The following is a 22,136-nucleotide window of genomic DNA, read 5'->3' as shown; positions in this document are numbered from 1 at the left end:
CTATTCAAGCGACTTCACGTCAAGATTGTAAACGCACATTACAGATAACTGTTGTATAATGAGACACTTTCGCCCTCTGACGCGCATTTCGCACGGCAGCATAGTCTATTTTTCTACATGTGCACCCGGGAGGCGCTCAACAGGGTCCCCGCAGTGTGCAAAGTTACCAGCACAGACGCAAACACGACACCCTGATCGTAGCTTCAAAATAAAATGTCGTTTGTGCACTTGGCTACATGGTCTTTATATTATATGTTCTTTACATTTAATATATCATATGCAATGTACTTATCCATTAATTAAGACCACAAAAAAGTGGAGGCAAATCCCTGAATTTGCGGATGAAATGAAAATGGAAGGTCCTTTTATTGTGCAAATTAAAGTGAACCTGTGGCAGACTCAGGAGTGGCAGGGATTTTTTTTAAAGAGCACTGACTGCATGCAGTGAGTGGAGAACCAATAGTGCAAAGTTTAATGTCATGTAGGGCAGCCGATAGCACTGCAACACGTTTTCACCACTTGAAGGTCACTTCTATTACACATCCACATCCATCCTTTTGAGCCCACTAGTGCTGGAAGTTGGAGTAGTTTTGTTTTACAATTAAAATTATTGCACATATGATTATTTACAAGTGTCAAATGGCTAAAAAAAACATTGACTCAAATATTGGATCAATCAATTTGATTGTGTTTAATTTTGCTTACTTAATACGTTGCCTGTTCTGTGTGTTTTCTTTATCAATTTTATTGTAGACGCGAATCAATAGAAAAAAAGACAGTTTTTTTTTTATTTGCTTGTTTTAGGCTACTTTTATACATACTTTTTTTTAAAATACTTTTTAAATGTGTGGGCTACTGCATGACACAATAATAATAATAATAATAATAATAATAATAATAATAATAATAATAATAATAATAATAATAAATAAAAAACGAATTAATTCAATAATCACTCGCTGTCATCAATCTTCTCCTGCAAGTGCACCATTTTGTTGTTTTGAAGCTGCAACATTTACAGTATACAACCCCCACGCAGTTGGAGTTCTTTTATTGTGAAACTCTTGACCGGATGTCAGGCAGCCTATCACTGTGACTTCCTTGACGGCGATGCGCTCAGAGGGAAAAGTCGCACGCATCGCTGCAGTTCAGACGCTCGAGGAAAACCAAAAAACCTCCGTGTTTCTGCGCCACCGCGAAACGAGCTTCGCCGCTGCGACTCCCGCGTGGATTAACCGACCCCGCCGCAGCCGAGCCGTCTCAGATAAGTAGGAAATAACTCAACCTGCTCCTTCGAACCGATCCCAAATCAGCGCCGAAAGCGGCCAACACCGAAGTACAGTTCCGAGATTTGTCACAGCCTATTGGCACTTTCGGACAGTATTTTTTTTTTTTTTTTATCTTCAAGCTAAGTGTTTATGACGTGGAAGTAAACATTATTATTGGATGAAAAAAAAACAAAAAACAACAACCAAAGAAGCCACACTTTTGGGGGAAGTGATCTGAAATTAAAGCCCTAGGATGTAGTTTTTTTTGTTGGACCGGAGGAGCGGATCTGGACCCGGAGAATGAACTTAGTGACACCCCTCTGCTCACTTTCTGCGCTGTAAAGTACACGTTCAAGCCATGGGTTGAAAGCGACCATGATAGACTGCGGGGATGTTCAACGTGGGAGGGAGCAGAATTTTCCGTCTTATGTAATGATTGACAGAGCCTGACAATTAGCGTTAGATCAGAAATAACATCACCCCCCCCACCCCTCCTCCCCCCTCCCCTGAATGTCAATGAGGCTAAAGAGTGTTTGATGTGAGATGTTTTCTTTCTAAAGCTCCTAAAAAGTTAATAAGCAGGACATGTCAGTGGATAACTTGATATACTTTTGCTCAGAGAGCCGTTAAAGCAAACCGGAAGTTCCTGATAGATCTTTACCTCTCTCACCTGTTTTTTTTAATTTTTTTTTAATATTCAGCTTTAATACGATTCGTCATGATGCCCCAATCTCTCGACTCGCTCCATGCTGATGTGGCATGGTCCTTCGAAATGACCTCGAATTCAGGAAAACGAACAATCAACGTTTCTTTACCAGCTTTGAACTTCATTCTCTGCACTGCGATGTCTTTAATGGCTGTTAAGATGCTATAAGGCCCGTTTTTGCCCTCAGATTTTGAGATATGTAGTTCTGAATATTCTCAACCCTCTTTATCTCAGTGACTTCTTGTTTCCGAGCATCTGGGCCCATTAGTTAATCTTCACTCGAGCATTCGTCGGTCCCTCCCCTCCCCCCCACTCATCAGGGCTGGTGGGGGGGGTGGATCTCGACCCCGCGGGGGTCGAAACCGCCGTGGCGGCGCCTGGTGGTGGTCACACCGCCAGAGGCAGGGCTCCCGCCATGGAGACCAGCCCCGAGAGCCCCAACCGGGCAGTGGAGTACCTCCTGGAGCTCAACAACATCATCGAGAGCCAGGCCAAGCTCCTGGAGACCCAGCGGCGGCGTATCGAGGAGCTGGAGGGCCAGCTGGACCGGGTCAGCCTCGAGAACCAGGACCTGAGGCAGGATCGCAGCCCGCGGACGCCGGGGACGCCAGGTTCGGACACTCCAGAGCAGAACCACAACCACAGCCAGCCTCTGTCCCTCCCCATCCATCAAGGTGGCGGCGGCGGCGGCAGTGGCAATGGCGGCGGGAACGGTAGCACCACGACGGCTCAGGCATCAGCTGCATCCACCACAACTCCGGGGCCCAGCAGGGAGAGGCGGACCCACACCAGGCTGACCCGAGGCCTCTCCTGCAGCTCCTCCACCACCGAGCGGGACCGGCTGGAACGCACCGACAGCACGGACACCAACACCAGCTCCACCATACGCAGAAAGTAAGTTCTCGCCGAAAACGGAAGCCTCCTCTACTGGTTCGATGTTCCACCAATGGGTGCAGAGCATGTCACGTTATGGGTGAGATTCTAGCGATGACCACATTCTGCATGAATAATGCTTGTAATAACGCGGAGCTGCAGCCTCTCTAGTCGTCAGAGGTTAATCATCGCAGTAATGCGTCTGAAACCTGCGTTTTCTTCTAATGCACCACCATGAGAGATTATGCTGGAGGATCATGGGTAGAGTGCTCAAGGTGTCCATTTCATCATGCATGCGTTTGAGGGTTTGATCTGTGTTATAATCCCAGTCTAGCATGGGAGGGTCTTTTTCTACAGTGATCTGAACTTCCTGGAACCGCCGGAGCCCACCGCTTCCGAAACGTGTCGTTTCGACCTGGTTGGTTTTAAAGAAAGGGTTGCCCCCCCCACCAACCACCACCACCACCACCAAACTCAAGGATGACCTGAAGCTAGAGTGCTGCGAACACAGCGTTGGCAAACGAGTGCATCTGTCCTCGCTTTTTTTACTCAACCACGCACGCACACAGATAGCTTTTGTTCGGGGAGCATTAAGCTTCGTGAGTAGGCAGCAATTCATGTGAAAACAAGCACACAGTGAAATATACCGTTGCAGTCTTAGCAATGGGTTCCGCTGGTCCATGTGAATATTACTGCATGTCTCTGCAGGCCGTCATCTCTGCAATCATTACCGGATTCCACTCAAAAAAAAGTGTTTTCTTATGGTCCCGATCGCTGCCTCAGCGACTGAATCAGACTTCACACAATCCCTTATTGATTCCACTTGTCTTTTCCTCCGCTGCCTGCCTCTCCGGTCCCCTTCCCGTCCTCCCCGGGGGTGACTTAGTCATTAGACAGAAGCACATATTAGTTATTTATGTAGGTGCTAAATACAGAGATGAATTGTGGATGTAGATCCCCCCTCCCTTGTTAATTGTCTGTTACGGTTGTAGCCGACTGTGGATCCGCGCTCAGACAAGCGTATCATATGACGTGTCACATTTAATAAAGAGTCACCCGCTCAGCGGCAGCCATATTGGTCCTGTCTGGCTGTGAGTCAGCCTGACCCCAAACTGGCCTATTAGCTCAGGTCAACGACAAAAAAAACCCCAAAAAAAACCCTCTCCTCCGGTAATGGATCAGACACGAGTCTCCTCATCGTCGGTGCCGGAGACACTATAACTCTGATCGGTGGGGGGAGAGACGGAAGGAAGATGTGGGAGAGGAGAACGAAGACAAGGGGGAGGAAAGTGAGTGAGTGACCTCTCTCTCAGTGGGCCTCGGCCTAAAAGAGAAAAGGTGGAACACACACACTGATCCGCCATCTGTCAACAGTAACAGAGGGGAGGCTGGGCCAGAGAAGGCAAGGCTCACGGAGCTGCCACCTTTTGTTTTTGTCAAATTAGTTTTTGTTCCTCATCGATGCCCCGGCGCTCTCTCATCCACAGTTTTGACGCCAGAAAAAGAAAGAAATCTCGATAAACAGTCTTAATTTGCAACTGCATCCAAACAAAGTCCCTTCCCTACCCACCGCAGCGTGAACAGCTGTCCCAAATGCCTTCCCCGTTTGGTTCCTCTCCTCCCGCTAATGGCCGTGTGAACAATGTGACGCCCTCGGGGGGGAAGTCCCTTCCTCAAAGAAAGCGGCACACTGGAAGGGCCCAACTCGCCGTGAGCCCGGCAGATGTTTTGTTGTTGTTGTTGTTGTTGTTGTGGTTATTTTGGGCGAGGTCACGCAAGTTCGTTTGGGCTGATTCCGCGTGTGTCTTTATGTAACATATGTGCTCGCGCAAACTTGTGTGAAAGAGGGGGAGAGGTGCACGGGATTGGAAAGTGTGACCAGGGTGTAATTACCGCTGGCCCAGGGGTGATAATTACCGCTGTGTGTGTGTGTGTGTGTGTGTGTGTGTGTGTGTGTGTGTGTGTGTGTGTGTGTGTGTGTGTGTGTGTGTGTGTGTGTGTGTGTGTGTGTGTGTGTGTGTGTGTGTGTGTGTGTGTGTGTGTGTGTGTGTGTGCGCACTGTAGGATATATAACCTGGGATGCTCATTAATTGACAGCTAATTTGACCCTGCAGCTCGCAGTGCAGGCTGCCTCTCATGTTCCAACGATGTGACAGTCCTCTCTCGTTCATTATGTGCTGCGTTCATGCAGCCGTCCTCATAGGATGAGAGGCGGGGGCAGCTAGAGGTCTCGGCGGCAGCCCCGGCGGTGCCGATACTCGGAGCGGTATTATTACATAACGGCAAGAAAGAAGGAAAAAAAAAACAAGGAGGACCCGAGCTATCTTTTCCACTTCACACTCGCTGTCACAACGAAAGTGTTCAGAAGCTCCAAAGAGCCCTGTGAAGGTGCTCGTGTCTCCGCCCGTCTCGCTCTTCCATCTGCCTGCCTCTCCACGCAGTGCATTGTGGGCAAGTGCCGTACTCTATCTGAAATTAACATCAATTTGGGTGAAACGGGGAGAATGGTAATGGATTCAGAAGAGAGCCTCGTTTGCTAATTTTGTGTAGCTGGACGCATAATAAAAAATAAAAAAAACCCTCTCTCTCCCCCACTCTCTCTGGCTGTCTCTCTCTCTTTATAACTCTCTCACATACCCACGTACACACACTCACTCTCTCCCCCTCGCTGTTTCTGTTTCCCACTGCTGCAGATATGACTCAGACAAGCTGCAGAAATTACTTTTGTGCTATTCTCTTTCCCCTCAACCCCGGCGCTTACTCCTGCTATACGAACCGAGACGCAGCTATTGTTTCCCCCATTAGGTCGATTTGAATCTCCCGTCTCCGCGCTAATGAAGGGCTCAGTAACCGTGTGTTGAATTGTGACTGCTGCGTTCTGCATCCCGTAGTAGCCCGAGATGGTGCGGCTGCAACTCGGAGAAGCGAACGAGGCCCCGGGCGAGTGTGTGGGTACGAGCTCGGCTGTGCTGACCTGCTCCGAACAGGCAGCGTGTGATGTGATGGGAGGTAATTTATCCTCTCTGGACTCGGCGTGGCTTTCTAGAAGAAACGCACAGCTGCCATTTTCTCCCCCCAAAAAAACCTTATCCTGCTCTCCTTCAGATACATCGTGGATTAAACTACATTTAGTGTGTGTGTGTGTGTGTGTGTGTGTGTGTGTGTGTGTGTGTGTGTGTGTGTGTGTGTGTGTGTGTGTGTGTGTGTGTGTGTGTGTGTGTGTGTGTGTGTGTGTGTGTGTGTGTGGGAGGCAAGTGTACGTAGGCAGTGTTTTTTTTTTGCCTTCTCCTCGCCTGCGTGCAGTGAGTGTTCATGACTTCATACGGTGTGTGCAGATGAAAAATATTTTGTCATTTATATTTAGTCACGTGTTACTAAGGGAAAAGACCGACATCTCTCTCTCTCTCTCTGTCTCTCTGTCTCTCTCTCAAGATGGTCATGTTCAGCACATTGAGGCGCTCTGGATTTTAAGCTTATTGCACAAACTGGAGTTATTTTTATGAGCGTGCGTATGACATATAAATGCTGGAGGATCGACAAGGCTTTCCAGTTGGATGCGGTCGGGTTTCGGCGGCGTCACGTGCACTCATCCCTGCATTCGCTGTACTTGTAAATTCATTTAAATACACACAAAAAACCTTTACATGTCATCGCTGTCGAATAGAAATCCAATCACACTGTTGACACTCGACTGTCATATTCCCTCACCTCGTGTAGGCTATATAAAGCAACCTTGCATTCAGAATTAGATATTATACCAGAGCCCATTCCTCTATTGTCTAGCTATTTACTTATTTGTGTAAAGTTTTTACCTTTGTTCTTGTTTCTGTTCATGTGCATTATGAGCTTCTTACCATCATAAGAAACTCTCATATTGTTAGACGCATAGAAGAGACATGGCCTTGCCCCTGCCATTCATTTCCCATGCTTACCTGGATTAGTCTTCCATTCATCTACACCACCTATAGCGTCACATCAGTCTGTCCTCAACTGGTGAGACAGGTGAATGAATAGCTGTGCAGACAGAGCTGTGAAGGATGTAGTTGCTGTGGAAACTGTAAAGCTGTCTTCAAGGCAATTACAATATTGAATTAACGATCACCTGTCGATCCCCTCCACCTCCAACCGACCTCACCTATGCAGCGATGGGAGGGGGAAGGGGGCTCTTATGCTTTGTCTCAAATGGCAGCTCTGCAGCGTCGAACCAACAGCTGTAGTGAATTAGTGCAGAGATTAGCAGAGACCGCCAACCTGTCTCTCTCTCTCTCTCTCTCCTCACTTTGTCATTAGCAGCGAGTGCCGATCACTCACAGGTGCATTTCCACCGTCTTCTCCTCCGGCTGTGACCGCATTCATTGCTCCGTTTCCAGTTCAAATGCAGATAAGTGGCACTTTTTGAGGCGGGATGTTTGTTGTGCACGCGTTTCCGTGGAGCAGAATAGGGAGACCGGTTACCGTGGGAACGCTGTGAGCTCTTCTGTGAAGAACTCTGTGGGCGAGAGACACAGAAAAACCGAGATGGAGAGAAGAGACGAGGAGATAGGGAGTGGGAGCCGCGGGTGAAAGACAGGAACGGGATTGAATGAGTGCTTGATGAGGGATTGATGACACGTATTGGATGAGTGTGAGCGCTTTGTTCCCTTCACGTGTCACGGGTTCATCTTTCGTTGAGAAGTCGGCTCCTCTGTCTGGAAACCTCAATTAGTCACGTCTAATGCCCGAGATCTGTGACTTTACAGAATATGCCCCCCTTTGGTGATCTGCAGGGGATGTCATTTTCTCTAATTACTCCTCCCGTGTCTCCCACGTCGCGTTTAAAAGTCCTAATTGTTCTTCACTGGGTTGAATCGCAATTTCGCTGGGAATCAAACACGCCCATGCACGAGCTCACAGGGCTCAGCAGGTGCCTGGCGTTGCGCAGAGTCGAGTCGTAACTGTAACCGTGGCCCCTCCTCGTCGGTGCCTTTCGCCTGGCACTCAACACCAAAACGCCCACGCAGGCAGTCCACGCTGTTGCCAAGCAGTAGGAGATTCAAGCTCGCAGCGGAAAAATAAATAAATAAAAAAACGGGTTGGTTGTGGAAGAAGTGGTGGATTGGAACGGGGAGGGGGGAGGCGTTTAGAAACACACTTAACTTTAGGCTACAACGCAGCGTGTGTGGTTATCAAACGGGAGTCAGCGGGAGTCAGGCGGGTCACACGCTGGAGGTGGGATGACGCAGTGCTCTCCTACACTCTTATTCTCATAGACAATGGCATTTAAAAAAAATAAATAAAATAAAATAATATCAAAACGCTGGAAGCACAGTTTTGAAGTGGGTCGTACCGTGGCATTTTCAAACTGTACCTCCAGAAATGCCCACGTGGTCGGAAAGGAAGTGGCCGCTTTACGAAACAGGTGTTGGTGTGGAAGAGAACAGGAATAAACGAAGCGTCAGGGCAGGCGATGTCTTGTGTGAGCCGAGCCCCTCCCCTCTCCATCGCTCATCTATACATAGACTGGTTCTGGCCAGGCCCGGTTCGAGGAAATACTGATTCCAGCAGCAACCGTCGCTCCACACTTCCTATTTCCTCTCCGCATCCCCTCCTCCCTTCCCCTCCCTCCTCCCCTTGATTATTCTCACCCTTGCCCTCCTCCGTGTCCAACCTCTCCCACTCTCACGTAGCTCGCTCTCCCTCCCACTCCTCTTCCTGCCTCCTCAACGCACCGCTTTAAATACACGCTCCCTCACACATTCTCCCAACGTACCACTCTCTCTTTAAGCCTCGACTTCCTCGCTGCACGCCAGCATCACAGCCATCTTTTGACCTGTTATGAGCACCGATTCATATCCTGAAGCGCCTGTTTAATGACAGAAAGGGAATACATACGAAAGAGGCGTGTGTGTGCATTGAAGGAGGACGGAGATCGGGGCCTTGTGTCTGTTTTTTCGGGCATAACTGCTCAAGAAGCAGCAATCAGATCCTAGATAAGCTTGTCAACACTCTGCACACAGAGGATGCTCTGACAGGAGGCAATAGTTACCGCTGCTAAAATACAAATCTTGGCAGTACCATGCCTCGGCGTGTACGAGCGTGGCGTAACAGCCTCTCCTCACATCTCCATCCAAAGCTGAGCAGGTTATCGGGTTCAGGTGTTGTCAGAATATTTCTTCTCTCTGCGTTTCTGAGACCGAACACAGAGAAAACGATCAACATGAGGTCGCATCTTCTCAGGATATTCAGCGATGCAGAATCTGTGCTCGTTAATTAAGACTTCTCAAGATGCTGACCCGTAACCTCACTGTAATATTTGTATATTTATATATAGGAATGAACAAGGTGCTCCTGTTCCACCGTGGCTTATTCACGTTTATTTTATTTTTGTTTTTAAATCATTTTTGCTGAGAAAACGAGCGCTCCACCTACATGATTCCATCTTTAAAGGCTCTCGTCTTTTGCTAACAGGCCCTGTTCAATGTGCCAGAATTGTGTCTTCTTTGACTCTGCCAACATTCAAAAGGCAGAGAGTTGTATTTCAGTTATGATCAGTAGGATTGAAGGCTGGTGCTATTCTGTAATAACTGTTTTCACAGTTCCTGTGTCCAAAATTCACTCTCTTTTTTTGCTCGGTTTTTGTTCCCTACCAACTCCTGAGGGAAATATCTTGCTATTTAGCCGCTAATTGTTCCACTTTGTTCTCCGACTAGTCACTGACTGAAGCTGAAGTTCAGTGCTGAGCAGCTCATGTTAGATGGTTGTTAGAGGGTTTTCCCCCTGAAAACGGCTGACAGTGAAGCATGAAATGTTGTGGATCGGACGGCTAAACGAGCTGAATCTCACTATGAATCTCTGTTTTAAAAAAAAAAGAAGATTTCTTCCTTTAACTTTATTTGCTAGGAGGATATATGTGGGTTTGAATGGAAATAAACTCAGTGCCTGTGGTCATGCCACATGTTACCCAGTGCAAGAGTGTGGCTAATTGATCGGATTTTAATAGTTTATGGACAGCGATTGAGTTTTATGGCAAAGATGAAAATAAGACTATGGCTACATTTGGTTTGGACTTTTATTGACACTAATTAAAACATAGAATATCACCAAACTTTCACAGAATTGCCTGTAGCTACTCATAAAAAGGGGTTTCTTTGATGTCATCCATTGTTTTTCCAAGCGAATAACACATTCTGCTATTCCGTTTTAGTCGCCTGCACTTACACAGCTGGTCATGAAACAAGCCGGTGAAATACAGTGACCTGCTTAAGTGTCGCAAAATATCTCACTTCCCTTTTTTCGCGCTCTCCTCCGCTGCTGCGTCTCGTCTCCGACGCTGAAACGACGGGGACTGCGTGTCCTTGACAGCAGCTGGCCCCACTGAGAAAAACCAGCCATTTACATGCTAATCTCAACCACTGCACGCTCTTCAGCTGCAGATGGAACATCTCTAATTCCTGCCAGAGGAGATGGGGAGCGGAGAGGCTTTTGTGTTCTACGTGCACTTTTGCATGCATTACAGAAAGTGCTTTCCCCTATTTTCATACCGGATGAGCCGTGCGTAAGACCGGTAGAGAACTTTTATATAATCCCATTTTTATAATGTCACATGAAACTCGTTTCACAATTCCGGCGGTGAGGATTTCAATACGTTCCTTTCTTTAAACCTTGAACTCTGCACCTGTATCTGCCAGGACGCCGGCGGTGTTGCTGACGGTGCATCGCTGGAAGGTGTTAGTTGCTGTCACACATCTGCCTGTCTTTTCTCCTTTTCAACGTGTCATTCATTGTACTACCATTGACGCTGTATGATTTGTCACTATCAATGTGCAGCTTCAGAACAATGCTCTTTCTTTCTTTCTTTCTCTCTTTCTTGCTTTTTTTTCTCTCTTTCTGCTTCGCCGCTGACTGTTTGTGTGTCTGTTTCTCTGCTTTCTCCATCTCTCCATGTGTGTGTCGTCCTCCGTCTCTGGTCCCGTCCTGTCAAAGCGTCCGGCCGCGGTCTTTCTCAGGGCAGCCCGTCTCGGCTCCCACCACTCCCACGGCGGCGGGCGGAGGCGCCTATTCCGCTCCGTTCCCCACGAGTCTGACCGTTCACAGCTTCGTCAGACTCCATCAGTACTGCTGCCCCTCCACTGACCAAAGAGTACAGCAGGAGGACAGGTAAGGGCCCCCGCGGGGCCTGAGTACAGTGAGTACAGCACAAAAAGAGAAAAAAACAACCTTCCACCATCATAAGACGCCTTGCAAGTCACCTTCAACAACCTCCAGATCTCCTCTCACACACTCACCATCCCTTTGTTTACACCCTTTCCTGCTTCACCTTTCTACCCCCACCCCTCGCTTCATCCTAACTAAGCGCCTGTGCATTAGTCTCCTACCACTCCCCGGATGTGACTAATAGCTGGAGTTAGGCTCCACAGAAAGCCAGAGGAGAGTGGTCCTCGTCCATAAGCCATGGGACAGAAGTGGACTGACTCACAAGTGAACCTTTTTCCCTCCTTCCCCTCATTTATCCCCCACCTGATGCTGTTTCTCACAAGCATCAGCACATGATGCTCCAACACTGCCATCTAGTGGCGTTAGACAGCTGTGCACGCACTCACTGTATGGTAAACAGCCTTGTATTCATAAAGATGCCTGTTCTGTCCCTGTTTAGCTTAAAAAAAGACATTTAAATGCTCTCTGCTTTGGGCTTTTCTAGTTTTCGTCTATTTTGTTTTCTGCATTCTTTTTTTGCGTGTCTCATGCTGTTTTCCACCCTGTCCTCCCTCTTGCTTTCTCTCTCTGTCTCTTCTGTCATCCTCCCCCCCCCCCCCCTCCCGTGTTCCTTTCTGTTTTCACTCGTCCCGTCTTGCTTCCCAAGAGAGGAAGGCGAGGATGAGGGTGCCCATCAGTTCTGTTGTTCTGCCTCAGGCTGCAGCAGCCCCTCCTCCCGCTGAGCCAAGCGTGACCGACCGCACGACGCCTCGCTGGCCCGTTTACCTGTGAAAAGCCTGTCACGGTTTATGCTGCCAGAAAAACGGAGACCTCACTGTGTACTAAAAAAAAAAAACAATCTGTGCTGCATTTTAGCAGGGCAATCTACACAATGCATGCAACATGTGGTCTTTGTGACAGTCGTGCTATCATTGGTTTATTTGTGCATCATGTAGTTCATTTGCATTTATAGGAATCTTGGTGTCGTCTTCTCTCTGTGTTCTCCGCACTTAATTTCTCCTCCCGCAGCCACAATGAGCTGTCGAAACGCATCAGCCACCGTCCACTCATTGCTGTCGCGCCCATGCTTATCTTGAAAAACCACCAGTCGAGTCATGTCAGTTTGGATGTGCTCAGAAGACACCATTTGTTATCCGTGCGACTGGCTTTAAAGTCCCGTACCCACCCTATTATGCAATCGTGTGGCGTAAAGACATTAATTGTGTGCGGTTTGTATGACTTGTTAACACACATCAGATATTTATCCGTCTCATCCACTGTCATGTTTGTTGAAAGATTTGTGTTGGTTTGATTCTGCGCAATAATAAAGATCTCTAGTTCCTTGAATACGCTTCATTTCTTTTTGAAACGTCTGAACCGGTAATATTTCTCGCCGTGAAAGGCCTGTGTTGGTTCAATCATGCTGGAATGTTGATGGTGCACGCCCACCTCGTGCACAACCCACAACGCAAGCGCGTAACCTTGATTATTAATGCTCTCCCCCTGCAGAACCCCGTATGGATCCCGTATTGTAACCTGATTAGCGTGTTGCTGCTGCAGATGAAAACTAGATTTTAGCCAGAGAGTTGTCCAAATGTATACAGGTGTGCATGTGTGCATGTGTGTGTGTGTGTGTGTGTGTGTGTGTGTGTGTGTTCTTTCATGTGACTGTAAATCATGAAACCTGTTTGTAGTTGTTGTTTCTCAGGACATTTCATTATCTGAGTATCATTTACTTAAATTTGGCCTTCATATTAATATTTAATAGCACAGAAAATTATTTTTTGGCAACATTTTCTCGCATATATTGCTAACAGACAATTTTTTCCTCTGAGGAAATTTCATCCACATTGACTGACTCACTCTCACTCGCTTCCACCTGCATTCATGTAGCTCAGACATCAAGCTCAACCACAAGCAAAAGGGAATATACACCCAACATTTATTATACTCCCCTTTTTTCAATAAATGAATGAACTTCCTCCTCATATGTGTCTCTCTGTCTATTCCTGTTGTTGCCGTGACACATGTTTTATTTTTTATTTTTATGGGTTTGGTTATGTAATAAAAGTGACTGCATGTGTCAGTGAAAAAAAACGCTGGGGAGCGTGAGTTCATAGCTGTCAAAAGACTGTCAAGAATGTAGCCTGTAGAGCTTTGCAGGGCGAGCGAGAGCCAATGTGAAAGTGTGCGTGTGTGTGTATGAGAGAGAGAGTGAGAGACAGACAGAGAGAGAGAGAGAGAGAGAGGGTGTGTTTCTGGTTTGTTGCTCCAGTTAGTGCGGGACCTTTCTCTGACAGTAGCAACATGGTAAGAACTCAGCTTATTTTTTTCTCTCTCCCCACTTTTATTTCACCTGTCACAAAAGAGTGTTTAGTCTGGCACCGGTGAGACATGACGGTACTTGTTACACTGGTGCGTTTGTACCGACGGCCCACTCTGCAGAGCCGGGGCTGTGTGCTTTCTGCTGTGGATCACCCGTCTGTCTGTGTGTGTGTGCGTCGGTAAAATATAACTGAATCACCGCAGACAGACAGGTTGATGGGTTAATTTGAAAGATAAATAGTGTCTGTTGAGTGTGGCTATAACTAATGTGTGTGTGTGTGTGTGTGTGTGTGTGTGTGTGTGTGTGTGTGTGGGGTGTTTTTAAAAGAAAGAAGTGACACATACATGTACATGGAAGGAGAAGTGCCTGGTGGAAGAGCGTACATGACGTTCACATGACATTCCTTTCAACGTCTGGATCATCAGCCGGCTGTCACTCAAATGCATGTTCAGAAGTAGGACAAGGAACATAATCGTTTCTTGGAACACATTTGTTATGTTAGGTTGAATTAGGAGGATTGTCCATGAAGAATGGAGGAGTGTAGTCAGCAGTTTGATGTGTGAGGACGAGGCCAAATCAGCTGGAGAAAAGAAAAAAAAGTCCAAATGATGCACTGGAAACTAATAAAGTCATTATCTAATGACTTTGTATAAAAGCTTTATCTTTTCATTCTTTCTCACTTCGTGTGCCAGAGATTAGTCGATAAAGTTTGTGCTTACAAAACACTGCCGATTTTCAGATACTTCAGATACTGGATTCAACACAAAGTGAGGCTCTGGGTCACAGAAAGAAGTGAACTGTGTGTGTGTGTGTGTGTGTGTGTGTGTGTGTGTGTGTGTGTGTGTGTGTGTGTGTGTGTGTGTGTGTGTGTGTGTGTGTGTGTGTGTGTGTGTGTGTGTGTGTGTGTGTGTGTGTGTTTTTAGTTATGGGAAGCTCACAGCTTGAGACAGCGAAGTGGCAGAAGAGAGTTGGCGGTGGAGGAATGCTCCGATTGGACCCATGAATGATTCAATTGTTTCCTTTCAGTTCGGCCGTTTGAAATAATGGGATCACGTGTGACAAAGAGAATATGGATTTCATGATGGAAAAACATCACTAACATCGCTGGAAAGAAAAAAATACAAATCTTTTCGGGTCATCACATTGATGGTAAATCTAACCACCAAAGTAGGTTTGGTAACTCATATTGACTGATGAGCTCTGGAACAAAATGGAAAATTTGACACCCAACGTTGGAGATGAAGAGATTAAGACAGGATATGAGAAAACTACTCTGAGTCAACAGACCGATCAATGCAATCATTGGCTCCTCGGTGGCAGGCGGTATGAGGGGTGGATCCCCCGGTCTCCTTGTCCTGCTGTGGTTTCAGACTGCCGCTCTTTCATACACAAACAACACGCCGAGTCAGCACATCAATATTATATGAGCCAGGCGGTGGACTGCACTGTGGTTGACGTTGTCCTTTTTCCCCACTTTTCAATTTCGCTCACACGAGCTCTTGTCAACTTCTGCCTCCGCAGTGTTCTTCTCATAACACTATCAGCGATCACTTACCTGTTTATTAGATTCCAGCCATCTGTTTCAGCTCCAATTAAATGGTTCGGGGTAGTGAAGCTCTGGGCTGGCCTTTATGAGGGAGCCTCTGGGGAGAACCTCTCTCTCTCTCTGGCACTGTAACAGGAATACAGGGTTCCTTACATAAGTGATGAGGCACAGATGCCAGCTGTGATATGGCCACGCTCATGTTTTATACAACAAACTTTTTTTTTTCTTACTCGTGTGTCATCATCGTCTCGTCTCTCACCGCCAATTAACGCTTAACTCTCGCCAAACGGGCAGAAAAATCCATCTCAAATTCATTCGATTTCAAATAACGAGCTTGATTTCTCCAAAAGCGTAGAGAAGGACGAATGCTGCACACAGACTGTGTGATGTTTAGATGTTTCTCCTTCACGAGAGGTGAAAAGACGACAGCTGAACTATTATTGCAGATGTATAAAAAATCAATTGGAGGAACAGCTGTGAATATTCAGAGGCAAATTTATGAGAGCAGGCTGGTGACTCCCTAATGTCACGTTGCATGTATTTTAAGGTTTCTGTGACTCAGTTGAATGAAAATTCCATCTGCTGGTGCTGATGTGCATGGCAGGAAGTTACAGTGAAGCGCTACCTGCTGGCAGTGTGCAGAGGCTACTTTCCATTCCTTAAAAGGAACATTTTAGCTCTGCAGAGGACCGGATTTTTCTATTCATAAATTGGAGACAAAATAAATATTCAAAGTTTAACGAACGTGCCGAGATGATGCTGCGCTCGCAACGGTTCCCTCTGCACAGATGTGTCCTGTTGTTTTACAAGTATTATGCAGACTATGTCATTCACAACCTGTGGAGCATCTTCAACACCCACCTCAATGGTGATTACAGTCAATACATCGTCATGGCAACTACGCTTCTCGTCCTAACAACTGCCTCACCGCCCACAAAGGTCCCACAGCAACCGTCACCAAGCAACCCCCCTCCCGCTTCTCAGTTTCTCTATTTAAGGAGCAGAGGAGGAGGAATGATAAACGATGCTGCACAGAGGGGGGAAAACACAACAACTTGTTGCTGATAATTATTTTTTTGCTCAAAACAAAGCACAGCTTGTTAATGTGATGAATTCCCTGCAAAAATCATGATATAAATATGCATTTACCTAGCTGTTGTGATATATGTTCTGTCCTGCAGATGTCAGAATTGTGTCTCTCTTTTTTTTAAATCACTGGCCGTTTTGCATGAATCTTGTGTTATGCAACATAATGGAGTTTTCCCTCTTTGTTGCTGTTCCACTCAACAATCATTTAGCCAAGTCAGGTATTGCTCGAAGGCACAGGATGTCCTGTCAAAAGACCCTCCATTGTACACACTCCAAAGATCCTGAGACTTGGTACAGGAAGTAACACGGGTTGTGCTTCAGCATCACCTACAGGATCAATAAAATCTGCCAGACTGAAATACCTCCACGTTGTTTCCTTGTTCCTTGAGAGGCCTTTTCCTTGTCCTCTTTTTTTTTTTTCTTTTACCAACCAAACACTAACACAGGAAGTCTCTGCAATCCAGTGGAGCAGTGACAACACAATGAGGGAGGGAGGGAGCAGGACATGAGTTGACCCACTCAAAGCAGAAATGGTTACAGTCAACAAGGCACCATTTCAAGAGTGTGTGTGTGCTGAATGTAACGCACCCACACATCCCTGGCTCTGCACTCTGCCTTGTTATGGGAAAGCCGACAGAAGGGGGTGCGGCCAAGAAAAGTAGGAAATATGGGCAGGAGCATGTGACTTTAGTTTTTCTCCCAAACACAGACGGACTAATTGACTTAGGGTGGATTTCTGTCTGCAGCGGGACACTCGAGGCTCTCTGGACTTACTTGAATCCTTTTGGAGTTATTGCTTTGCTGACTATTTGAATCCTACTAAACTCTGTTGGTGATTTGGTTGCAACGCTAAGTTGCTCTCTTTTACTTCTGTGTAGCAGACTTGAATGACATCTGGGAGGAGAAGTGCTTTGTCATGTGTTTTTTTGTCTCACGGTATATCATGGTGAGCTGAAGCAGACACGTAACGACCTGGTCTTTCCTGTCAGTATGGTGTTCCTGGTATGTGGCGGTGGAGGAGTGTGTTTTCGTGCTTGATGTCTCCTTTTAAATGTGCCATCGCTGCGAACAGAAAGACTGGAGGCTGAAGAAAGGGGAACACGAAAGTTGAGCGGCAGACAAAAGGCAGTGAATAAACTCTAGCTGTTGGGCTCGGCTACAAGTCGTGGCATATTAACTCGTCCTCCTGACTTGGGGAAGGAAGGAGACCTTCATGTGTTTTGGGTCCAGCAACTCACAATGTAGACGAGGCAGATCTAAGGCTTTGGCCCCAGAGAAAGAAATAGGACTTTATAAGTTCACCATGAGTTCCACTAAGAGATGGCTAGCTCTTCGCTGCTCTAAACTTTACATGTAAGTCCTTATATGTACTTATAAGTACAATTATATGTCTTTCAGTACACTTCAAAGTGATCGTCGCTACTCGTGACTCATTCTAAAAGCTCTTGCTCATTTTCTCCTCCTGCAGTGTGGAAGGGGACTCCCAGTGCCCAGAGACGGGCACGCACAAAGACAGCTCCTTCAGCCAGACGCCTTACCTGCGCGGCTCGGAGCGTTACACTGACGGCAGCACCGGCAGCAGCGGCGGCATCGTGCCCTCCGGACCCAGGGAACCTTCATGCGTGTCCGCCTCCAGTTCAGCCAGCTTGGCCTGGGCGCTGCGAACGCGCCACCAACCCGCCAGCCTAGCCCTCCGCAAGCAAGAGGAGGAGGAGAACAAGAGATGCAAGGCCCTTTCGGACAGCTACGAACTCTCCACGGATCTGCAGGATAAGAAGGTAATGATGCTGTTGGTCGGAGGATTCTTTGGTTGTTCCCTAGGTTGATGGATTCCTTTCAGTCATCCGTGTTTTTCTTCTATTCTCCCACCTTTTTGTTGACCAGGTGGAGATGTTGGAGAGAAAATACGGTGGTTCCTTCGTAAGTCGCAGAGCCGCGAGGATCATTCAGACGGCCTTCAGGCAGTATCGCATGAACAAGAACTTTGAGCGCCTCAGAAGCTCGGCGTCAGAGAGCCGCATGACACGCCGCATCATCCTTTCCAACATGAGACTGCAGTATTCCTTTGACGAGCGACAGCCTCCGCAGCAGGCCCAGACACAGACCAACTTCACCCACAACGTGGCCATAGGGCCTCCTCATTCCCCCGACCCGGACCGCACAGGGGACTACACCCACTTAGAGGACTCCTTCTCCAAACAGGTAACCGTGTTCTTTTATTTATATGGCTCTTTAAGTCAAGTAAACCTTGACCCACCAGTCTTAGACCCTCAAAACACGCTGTAGACACTGAAATTGATGTTTTATTAGTGTAACATAATGAACTCGTCGTGTCCCCTCCAGGTCAAGTCCCTAGCCGACTCCATAGACGATGCCCTTACCTGCCGCCCGGGTCGCGATGACTCCCAGGAGGGCAGTAGGGAAGGTGGCGGGATTAGCGAAGACTTCGGGGAGTGTGTGTGGAGCAGCAGCAGCAACCCCTCCTCCCAAAGAGGTCTGGGAGATCGAGCCAGGGGAGCCGGAGGAGGACTCAGTATGCACGGCGACAGCACCGCCACCTCGTACAGTGACGTCACCCTTTACATGGACGACGGTATGCCATCATCCCCGCTGTCCCTGGATCGTGCACCCAGCAGCACAGACACAGAGTACTGGGGACCCGGCGGGGGTGTTGGAGGCCGTGAGGACAGCAGGGACACCGAGGGAGGGGGCAGCAGCAACAGCCGGAGGAGCACCCCGTGTACCGAGTGTCGGGACTATCGTCTAAGAGGCGCACATCTGCCTCTCCTCACCATCGAGCCGCCCAGCGACAGCTCGGTGGACATGAGCGACCGATCCGATCGCGGCTCTCTGAGCAGGCAGCTGGTCTATGAGCAGGAGCCCGGGGTAGGGACCGGCTCTCCTCAGGGAACACTCAAACACTCCCCCAGCACAGGCACCCGCCCTACCTCCACGGCAGCCGCCCAGGGTCAGACCCGGGCCCCCGGCAGACCCATACCCACGCACATCCCTCACCAGGTGACGGCGCACCACCACCATCACCACCACCCCATCCACCACCACCAGTACCCCGACACGCCGTCGTCGTCCTCCTCCCCCCAGCAGCCCCCCACCACCCCTCTGTCCTCCTCCTCCTCCACAGCCCTGCCCCCCGGGGGTCTGGAGCAGCCGTGCTGCTCCGACGGGGACAACGACTCGCTCAACTCCACCACCAACTCCAACGAGACGGTCAACTGCAGCTCCGGCTCCTCGTCCCAGGACAGCCTGCGGGAGCCTCTGCCGCCTCTGGGGAAGCAGACCTACCAGAGAGAAAGCCGCCATAGCTGGGACTCCCCACCCTTCAACAGTGACGTGGTGCAGAGACGCCAGTACCGCATAGGTCTCAACCTCTTCAACAAGTAAGCTTTTAGTACTAATAACCAAAAGTGCCTCAGAGAGACCAGTCTTTATGGTGATCACACAATTAAACTGGCGAAGTTGCAGTGAGATCGTTCTTTCTCATTGACCGTAGGAAGCCAGAGAAAGGGATCCAGTACCTGATAGAGAGGGGGTTCGTATCGGACACTCCAGTCGGGATCGCTCGCTTCATCCTGGAGAGGAAGGGCCTCAGCCGGCAGATGATCGGAGAGTTCCTGGGAAACCGACAGAAACAGTTCAACAAAGACGTTTTAGAGTGAGTATGGGACTAGAGAGTCAGCAGCAGGATTTGTAATAGATGGAATTTCTAATATGTCAAAAAGATCCAGATTAATGTTAAGCTGTGTCTTAGGAAAGAAATGAAAGTGTGCAATGCATTTCAACTCACAAATCATGCAAAGTCTGAATGATGCCACCTCAAGGCAGGTTAAGGGAGGTTAAACTGTGACCTCTGCTGTGTGTGTATCAGCTGTGTGGTGGACGAGATGGACTTCTCAGGAATGGACCTGGACGACGCTCTCAGGAAGTTCCAGGCTCAGATTAAAGTCCAAGGGGAAGCCCAGAAAGTGGAGCGGCTCATAGAGGCTTTTAGGTTTGTATGTGTTGGGGATCGATGGATTTAGACCTGAGTGACAGTCGTCTACTGAAGATGCAGTGAATTTTTTAACTGCCGTGGAATGAAAACGTTGACGTTTGAACGTGTCGTTTCTGTTTCTCACGCAGTCAGAGGTACTGTGTGTGCAATCCGACGCTGGTTCGGCAGTTCCAGAACCCAGACACCATCTTCATCTTAGCCTTCGCCATCATCCTCCTCAACACAGACATGTACAGCCCCAACGTCAAGGCTGAGAGGAAGATGAAGCTAGAGGATTTCATCAAGAATTTGAGAGGTGCTGACAGACCTGCTACGACACACCAATCAAATATTGAACCAGACAACAGCCTGCTACCAAAGCAACTAGATGGTCAATTAACTGCTCAGCAGCAGCACATTAAACAATACGTCTTATATGTGCGATATAAAGCAATATTGCATCAAATACACTGTGTTTACAATTTTGTGTCGTTTTTGATAAGCATCACTTCCTAAAACCCTCCCTTTTCCGTGTCTCCACCCAAGGCGTAGACAATGGCCAGGATATACCACGGGACCTACTGGTTGGGATCTACCAGCGGATACAGAAGTGGGAGCTGCGGACCAACGATGACCACGTGTCCCAAGTGCAAGCAGTGGAGAGAGTCATTGTGGGCAAGAAGCCTGTGAGCAAAATACAGGGTTTTTTAATAAGATGCCACTACGAGTTGAAAGTTTATTCATCTGTACTGTATTTGTCTATATAGGTGCTGTCCCTCCCCCACCGTAGGCTGGTGTGTTGCTGTCAGCTCTACGAGGTCCCCGACCCCAACAGGCCACAGAGGACTGGAGTGCACCAACGAGAGGTCTTCCTCTTTAACGACCTTCTGGTGGTAAGACTCACATTCGTCGCGTTTTTAAGACATGGCAGATAAGAAATTGAAGAAGTCTTTAAAGAAATCCCATCTTTCCATCCCATTCAGGTGACCAAAATCTTCCAGAAGAAGAAAACCTCAGTGACTTATAGTTTCAGACAATCTTTCCCATTGGTTGAGATGCAAGTGCACATGTTCCAGAACTCCTGTAAGAACCCGTTTTTCTCTTTTCCTTCTGCACATTTCAACTATCCTTAATTAGCCTCCATGCCTCTATGATTGTGAAGCATGTTCCTGTGTTTGCGTCGCTCAGACTACCCTCATGGCATCCGGCTGACTTCAGCGGTCCTGGGTGGGGAGAGGAAGGTTCTTATCATCTTCATGGCACCCAGTCAGCAGGACCGCACCCGCTTTGTTAGCGACCTCAGGGAGAGTATCGCCGAAGTGCAAGAGATGGAGAAATATCGAGTGGAATGTGAGTACCCCACCTACTGGTCATTACTGTGAACTACAACTTAAGATGGTTTGTACAGCTTTCAACGTCAATAAATGGCTTATTATTTTCTCCTCTCTGTTTTTTTCCAAATGCCCTTTGCCCTTTGTGTTTATTTACAGCGGAGTTGGAGAAACAGAAAGGTGTGATGCGGCCCAGCTTGCTCACCGGAGGCGTGGTTGGAGGCGTGAAGAGCGATGTTGTTAACGGCACCCTGGGGAGGACGAGTTTTGATGACAACTGCTCAGTGGGTGAAGGTCTCAAACGCACGGCGCTTAGCTCATCTCTCAGGGACCTATCGGACGCAGGTGAGGAAACAGCACCTCAGGGTGGTGGTGGGGGGTGGGGGGTCAATTCTGTTTTCCTTCCTGCCAGCTGGGTTGAATTGGATGGCACAGCTTCGACAATGATTATTTTTCTTTTTTATCTATTGCCCCATCCTGTTCCTCTTTCCCACGGATATGTAGACACAGCTTACGCCAGAGATCTTCAACAGGGGGTCTGTGACCCCTAGGGGATCCGTAGACTTACTGCAGCGGGTCCCCATAATGATTTGATCCCAAACCTTTTCTCTTCTTAAAGTTAAAATATGTCCAAAAATACACCTTAAAATGAATAGCAAATATAAATCTTCCTATTTATTAAATGTTATCTCGCGAAAGTTAGAAAAGCCAATATAGAATTAAAATATGTTCTATAAATATATGAATCTGATTATTATTTTAATGGCTTAGCATTACATACATCATTACAAAGTACTTTTATAGATGGCACTATAGGCTGCACAACACATTATT

At 47.8% G+C, this 22,136-nt stretch overlaps 1 protein-coding gene across 1 annotated transcript; it reads left to right on the top strand.

The window, feature by feature from the left end:
• Positions 1-1,877: 1,877 nt before the first annotated feature.
• Positions 1,878-21,853, top strand: iqsec2b (IQ motif and Sec7 domain ArfGEF 2b; the record flags this gene model as incomplete). Its single annotated transcript, XM_084016369.1, has 13 exons — positions 1,878-2,868; positions 17,449-17,758; positions 17,865-18,182; positions 18,324-19,378; positions 19,492-19,653; positions 19,867-19,989; positions 20,121-20,287; positions 20,518-20,657; positions 20,739-20,864; positions 20,955-21,054; positions 21,160-21,321; positions 21,462-21,674; positions 21,807-21,853. The coding sequence occupies exons 1-13, from the start codon at positions 2,390-2,392 to the stop codon at positions 21,851-21,853; spliced, it is 3,402 nt and encodes a 1,133-aa protein (XP_083872495.1). The 5' UTR covers positions 1,878-2,389.
• Positions 21,854-22,136: the final 283 nt, after the last annotated feature.

Source organism: Eutrigla gurnardus (genome assembly GCF_963514095.1).
Source record: "Eutrigla gurnardus genome assembly, chromosome: 8".
NCBI lineage: Eukaryota > Metazoa > Chordata > Actinopteri > Perciformes > Triglidae > Eutrigla > Eutrigla gurnardus.
The sequence above is the reverse complement of the archived record's forward strand: the minus strand, read 5'-3'. Positions and strand labels throughout refer to the sequence as shown.